This window comes from Haliotis asinina, chromosome 1 (genome assembly GCF_037392515.1).
Source record: "Haliotis asinina isolate JCU_RB_2024 chromosome 1, JCU_Hal_asi_v2, whole genome shotgun sequence".
Taxonomy (NCBI): domain Eukaryota; kingdom Metazoa; phylum Mollusca; class Gastropoda; order Lepetellida; family Haliotidae; genus Haliotis; species Haliotis asinina.
In genome coordinates, this window is record NC_090280.1 from 90,142,855 (window position 1) to 90,149,732 (window position 6,878).

At 39.7% G+C, this 6,878-nt stretch overlaps 1 protein-coding gene across 2 annotated transcripts; it reads left to right on the plus strand.

Moving 5' to 3' along the window:
- Positions 1 to 299: 299 nt before the first annotated feature.
- Positions 300 to 6,256, plus strand: LOC137284143 (sulfotransferase 1A1-like). Of its 2 annotated transcripts, none has more exons than XM_067815834.1 (6): positions 300 to 649; positions 2,117 to 2,353; positions 2,723 to 3,046; positions 3,491 to 3,591; positions 4,379 to 4,523; positions 4,951 to 6,256. In XM_067815834.1, exons 2-6 carry the CDS (start codon positions 2,182 to 2,184, stop codon positions 5,064 to 5,066), a joined length of 858 nt encoding a protein of 285 aa, XP_067671935.1. In that variant the 5' UTR covers positions 300 to 649; positions 2,117 to 2,181; the 3' UTR covers positions 5,067 to 6,256. The 2 variants fall into 2 exon arrangements, with proteins under 2 accessions (XP_067671935.1, XP_067671943.1); XM_067815842.1 differs by having other exon boundaries at positions 322 to 645.
- The last annotated feature ends 622 nt before the right edge of the window (positions 6,257 to 6,878 follow it).

Here is a 6,878-nt window from a genome sequence, read left to right on the forward strand (position 1 = left end):
GTTTGTCTCAAAATCGGATCGATGAAGTGCAGTCTAACTCGAAAACTAATAAGTACAATTTTTAACGAAACGCTGATAATAATCAAAACATCATACCATCTTCGTGAGGTTTATGCAGAAGTTTTGTCAAGAAAATAAACAAGTTGTTTAACAATCTCTCATTAAAAAAACCCAAAACATCCTGCCAACTCTGTTGGGTTTTTGCTGATTTAATTTTAACAAACTATCATTAAAATGTTGACAGAGGTCACTATTTGTTACGAGGGAGGAGTGCAAAGAAAGGGACAGACAGGTGTTCGAGACCTCTCGAATTTTCTCGGCAATAGTGCACGTGATTCTCGAACGTCTTGCTGTCCTTTTTGAGGCACTCCTCCCTCGTAACAAACAGTGAACTGTCAATATTTTAATGATAGTTTGTTAAAATTCAGCAGAAAACACCGCAGAGTTGGCACGATGTTTTGATTATTATCATCGTTTCATTGAGCATTTTATGTCTAATCAGTTTTAAGTTGTACTGCAATTCATCGGTCCGCTTTTGAGCCAAAACGGACCAAAGTAATCCGGGCGACTCAAGTCGACTGCAGCATGCGGCACTTGTTTACAGTACTGAAACAAGACTTGGGGCACGAAGGAGCAAGATAATTTGTAAGTGAGTATTTATTGGTGTTTTGCATCGGGAAACTTCTCTGTAATGATGTTAACCATGTAGCCATGTTAAGTCTGGTAAATCTGTATTTGAGAAAATATCAGCTTTGTCACGTCAGGCGCGTGGGTCCGTGTATCGTGTTTTCGTGGTATTTCGACTGGAAGTATCTGTGCAGCAAAGATAAAGGAAAGAGTTCCTTCCGTTCCCCTACAGTCTACCTTCCGCAGATAAACAGAAGTAATACTAAATGGTTCGAACCTTTATACTGTACTTAATTTTGGGACTCTTAGTTATTATTATTACTAGTAATTATTGTGTTAGTGTTTGTTAATAATTTTAATATGTATCAATACGCAAATAATATTTGGGATGGGGGAACGGGCGGAGCTCTTGCCTAGATAAAAACTAAATATTTTAAGTGCATAGACTGGATCGAAATAATTGTTCATTTAAACAAATAGACTGATAATGTGATATTGTCTCTCGTGCGTCGCTAAGCGACTGCTCGTAGTACCCTTACTTTATATTTTATTGTATATATGTGGCAATTCTGTATTTTTGTTATGTAACTACGAACGAGACATGAATACAATCATCTGTCTGTCTGACAGTGGGGTAGCCTGGTGGTTAAAGCGTTCGCTCGTCAAGCTGAACACTGATCGAACACGGATCTACGGCGTGACGAGCGAACGCTTTCACCGCTGGGCTACCCTACCTCAACTCCATGACAATGGTCAGTAACCTGCAGGCTAAATCGAAACAATTCCCAGGAAGTGCAAAAAAAAATTAAAATTATATAATGTCATAACATAACAACGAAAAAGCTTATCGTGTGGCCATTGCACATGCATTGATTTGAGAATATGTTATATTCTTTTAAAGAAAGGTACCAAGTTGAGGGTTATGGAAAAGAAGTCCGCCACTGTTTGAATTTAAATTGTTTCCATGGAAACTAACAAAATAAAAAATAGAAAAGAATTAGGATAGTAAGAGGAACCAGTTAGGCTGATGAGTAAAGCGCTTACAGAATTTCACTGAAAGGTGTTCAAGTGATGGCGTGGAAAAAACTCAACCCTCATTTGAGATTCAGTTAAAACATGGGAACAATGTGTGATGTCAACTTCTGGTGTCCCCGCTGTGATATTGCTGGAATATTGCTTAAAGCGGCGTAAAATCAAAACTTTCTAATGGGAACATCGGTGTATACGGCGTATTGGGAATACATAAGTTCATACGAGGCAAACATAACAATGTCACTATGGAAACTACTAGCCTAATTCATATCAGAGCCGTACAACATCATGACCGGAAAATGCTGGAGAAAACAAATTGGATTTTTTAAAGTGGAAAATATATTTGCTGGGAAAGATACAAAACAATTAATCCATGTGTAGCAGATGTACCTTGTCATGTTAATGATATTAATAATAATAATGTTATGTTTTAATAAACGTATATATTTCATTTCAGTCATTTCTGAAACCGTTCATAACAACGCTCTGGTCGCTAAACGTGAGAACAGAACTGCCGTTGTTATGGAGGTGATACAAGTAGCCGATGATGGTGGAGATGAGATGACAGTGGTTAGTTACAAAGGCCGTAGATACCCAAAGTTTCCCGGATGTGTGGATACCAAAACATTGGAAAGATTACCTTCTGTAGAAATCCGTACTGACGATATTCTCGTGTGTGCTTTCCCTAAGTCAGGTAGGTGGACTGTTTCGACATTATAATATAATTATGGCTAATTAGCAGTCTAGATTAGGCAGCCCAGATTGTTACAAGTTGTATTTTATGCCAGATTAGTCCAAAGGTAGTCAGAGAATGGGATAAGTAGGGCAAGACAGAAACTGGGCAAGATTTCGAGGGAGAAATATTGTCGGGTGTTGATTTGTCGGGTGTCCTTAACAGTGGTTCCAAACGAGAAGGGGTTTCCCTGAATGCAAAAGTGTCATACAGTGACGTCATCTATGATTAGTTTCCCAGTGGTTTGGTGGAAATATTTGTCACACATGCAGCAGTAATTGTTGTTAAGTGGCTTCAAAATCAGGAACCTATTTTGCTTTTTCTACACAGGAACTAACTGGGTGTGGGAAATGGTCCGCCTGATAGTGGCGGGGAAACTCGACCGTGATGAAATCGGCAAAGGGACTGCCATGTTGGAAGCTCGCCTTGAAGAAACCTTCAAAGACATACCTTCTCCCAGAATTCTCAACACTCATTTGTTATTTGACGAGCTTCCTAAGCAGGTAAACGTGAAAAAGCCAAGGATTCTGTATGTGACTCGCAACCCCAAGGACGTGACAGTTTCATATTACAACTTTGTGAAGAAGATGCCAACGTACTACAATTACACAGGAGAGTGGAATAATTTCGTTCGACCCTCGCTGGAGGGGAAGTGTGAGTGATCATATTTTTCATTCTATAGACGAGTTGATCACTGTGGTTTTACTCCACATTTAACAATATTTGAGAAATATCACAGTCCAGAAATTAGATGTGATTTGTGTGAGTGGTATTCTGGAAGAAGCATATTCACACGCTTGAAAACGGTTTACAGCCTACGCCGAAACGTCGTCATTGTTCAGATAAACAAACCGATCATCTATAACGTTGTATCATCTCTATAACCATATGTCTAATCGAACTAAGGTCTTTTGTCACGTTATAATCACTGGGCCACCCACCCTACCGCCATGAACACCTGAAGACTAATTTCACAAGTAACTCTTTCTGTCCAGGTAATTTCTAATCCTTTACGAACATATATGGCCATCTGTGTCTAAGAGCTTTTGCTAGCCTCCTACATTTTCTGGGATGTCAATATTGAGTACCTTGTTTCAGTTGACTACGGATCCTGGTTTGACTACGTGAAGGACTGGGAGGAGGTGAAGAAGACAACTGACGTCCCTATACTGACACTCAACTATGAAGACATGAAAGAGGTTAGCAGGACCACTGCCTACATATACCATTTACAATATTTCGTCCATTCCTTAAAATTAAGACTCAAACATGATTATTATTCTAGTGCTAACATTGCATTAGTCTGGTTTTCAGTAGGGTTGTGAGATAATATATCGGTAGCTCCATTTCCTGATGTCATGAAACTTATTTTCTTTGATAACAAGCCAATGAAGATTTTATGAAGCAAACGGGTCCAAATACTGTTGAAATCGTTGTGTATGAAAATATCGATATAATGATGACCAAACAAACAAGTCACATATCAGTCGTTTAGTGGAACATATCTTTGACTTCAGTCAAATTGTATAAATGAAATCAATCTTATTTTTAAAAGAATATTTTTCGTCAGAATATCATTGCGTCACCACTTTTCACACACAGAAGGTCTACTTCCAAAGCATTTTTCTGTTGATTTTTACAACGACTCCTGTCAATACTGAGTGATTCACGTTACCTAGCAGTTTGAAATAATCATGTAAAGAAATGTATTATCGCGCAATCGTCTCATGAATTGGCAAAATGTTCAATTTGGCTCCATCAATCAGCGGTATCAAATCATGGTTACTACCTCTGATTCAAACTGCCTATTCACTGGCCTCGTCACGATTGAGACTCATGTTTTAGGAAAGTATTTCCTTCCCAGCAAACATGTTCATCAGCTAATTACACAAAAATGCTATGAGCTAATGTACGTGGGTCCTGTTTCATCGTGTGTTAATGCTCATTGTGTTTGTGTCTTCATGGAACTCGTTTTGTTGGAGATAGGACCCATTCCGCGAGTTGGTGAAGGTGAAAGAGTTCCTAGGAATTGATAGAAGTGATGGGTTTGTGAAGGAGGTTTGTGATCACTGCAGCTTCGACTCCATGAAGACAATAAAGACAAAGGCGTCCGATATTGTTTACAGAAAGGGTGAGTATTTCTCTCCCAGTAAAGATCAGGTAAATTGAGCATAGTGAACATAATTTTTTCTCCCTATAAAGCTCGAGAGGCTCGGAATATCGAGAAAGGGCGAGTCTTCTGGCAGGTGGAGCTTCCATAGACATTTATCTTCCAAAACGTTCTGTTAGACTGAATATTCAGATGTGTGAGTATAAAGCATTTGGAAATTTTGAATAACGTCTTTTAGAGGCATTTAGAAGTTGGAGCAGTAAGGAAGGATAGCAACAACTTCTCCATTGATTTCTCACCCGGAAGACATTCAGTAACGAAAACAGAATTCAGGCTGAGACGTCTGTTGGACGGCACTTTTGTGACTAGAAAATAAACCCAACTTTATCACCAGTTTGAAATGTACCTACGTCTGATTCTAATTGCATTCCTGGTTTTATTGCTTTAGGTGGCACCGGTGACTGGAAGAACTGGTTCACTGTCGCTCAAAATGAATGGTTTGAGCAAACCTACAAGAAGAAGATGCAAGATTGTCCTTTGATGTTTAGGTATACGTTGATGTAACTGTGCTCGGTAGATGAAGTAGTCATTTTAGAGTTATTGACAGAAATGCAGTCGACAGCAAGCAGGTTGAATGGACGATTAGCATGTTTTGAAGAGAGTAGAACGGATACTTTGAGTGTCATGTACTGGCTACTGTGTGTGGGGCGATGCCTGTAGGAGACCCGTGAGGGTCCTGTGCTAGAATAGGCCTTCAGCAACACATGCTTGCCATGCAAATGCTTGTCGTAAGAGGCGACAAACGATATCGGGTGGTCAGGCTCGCTGACTTGGTTGACACATGTCATCGGTTCCCATTTGCGCAGATCGATGTTCATGCTGTTGATCACTGGATTGTCTGGTCCAGACTCGATTATTTACAGACCGCCGCCATATGGCTGGAATATTGCTGAGTGCGGTGTAAAACTAAATTCACTCACTCACCTGATGCTTGTAGGATAGGATCCATTCCAGGATAGAGCAGATGAACGAGGCCGATAGAGTGACCATGGTTTACACTGCTTAAAGTAATGGGAACTCTAGAAATGTACGTTTTTGTGCTTACTTGTTGTATTTTGTTATTCATTTGTTGTTTAACGCCATATATCGGTAAATAATAGTCTGGACTAGAAAATCCAGTGACAAATAACATGAGCACCCTTCTACGCAGTTGGAGTATGATTCACATAATGTACCTTTATGGGGAATCGAACCAGGGTGTAGTCCGTGACGAGTGAACGGCTTAACCTCCACACAACATTAGCGCCTCCGATGGAACAAATGGGTAGAACACTTTGCTTTGGAGGGATGTATACACCCTTTAAGTACAAGAGTACAGCACGCCACAACAGATTTTATACAACTTGAACTGACATTGTGTTTAAATAATGTACGATTTCTATCAAACTCTTAATACAGCGAATTCCGGGTCTCGGTGCTCATGTTCTTGATCACTGGATTGTCTGGTCCAGACTCGATTATTTACAGACCGCCGCCATATAGCTTGAATACTGCTGATTGCGGCGTAAAACTAAACTCACTCATTCTGATTAGTGATTAGTAAAATGAACTCACGTAACAATGAAGTCTTCCTGTTCATATGCACCGATATGTATATGCATTCATTGTTTACTGTGTGTGTTCCCGTCTCCAAAACCCATATTTGAAAAAGTCCTGGGCCTGTCAACATTTCTTGAATAAACTTGTAAACAATTTATGTTTTATACCATTCATTCAATAGCTAAGCGTAGGTGGTGTTGCATTATCTACAAACCGCCGCTATATAGCTGGAATATTAGAATGCAGAGTCAAACAACAAATAAACAACACATTTCATGGTCATACTAAGTTGACACACGTACAGGAAATTTCATGTCGGGTACATTCAGGCTAAATTCTCTCACGTCCCATGGTCGTAATATGATCGAAGTGAACTGTAGTGACTTGTGAGTGCAATAACGTGGTTTCATATGGTTCTGAGTTTGGTCCACAGACGTAAGCAAAATCTGATTTGAGATGACTTTAATTAGAGCGCGAACCTCGTTAAGCCACGAACAACACATCTGCACTTTGGCTAACGTCATGGAAAGTTTGATAATTATATAACCTTCTTCAGTATCTTAACAGCTGGATACACACGGCTGCATTTGGTATAAATACACGACCAATCTTCACAATTACAATGTTAGCAACATATGGAGCTGCACAGCAGTTTTGCATGTGGTAGACTGGGCGAGAAGATGAGTGACTATTGTTTTACGCCGATTAGCAATAGTCCATCAATATCACGGCGGGTAACATCAGAAATGGGCTTCAAACATTGTATCTATGTGGGGA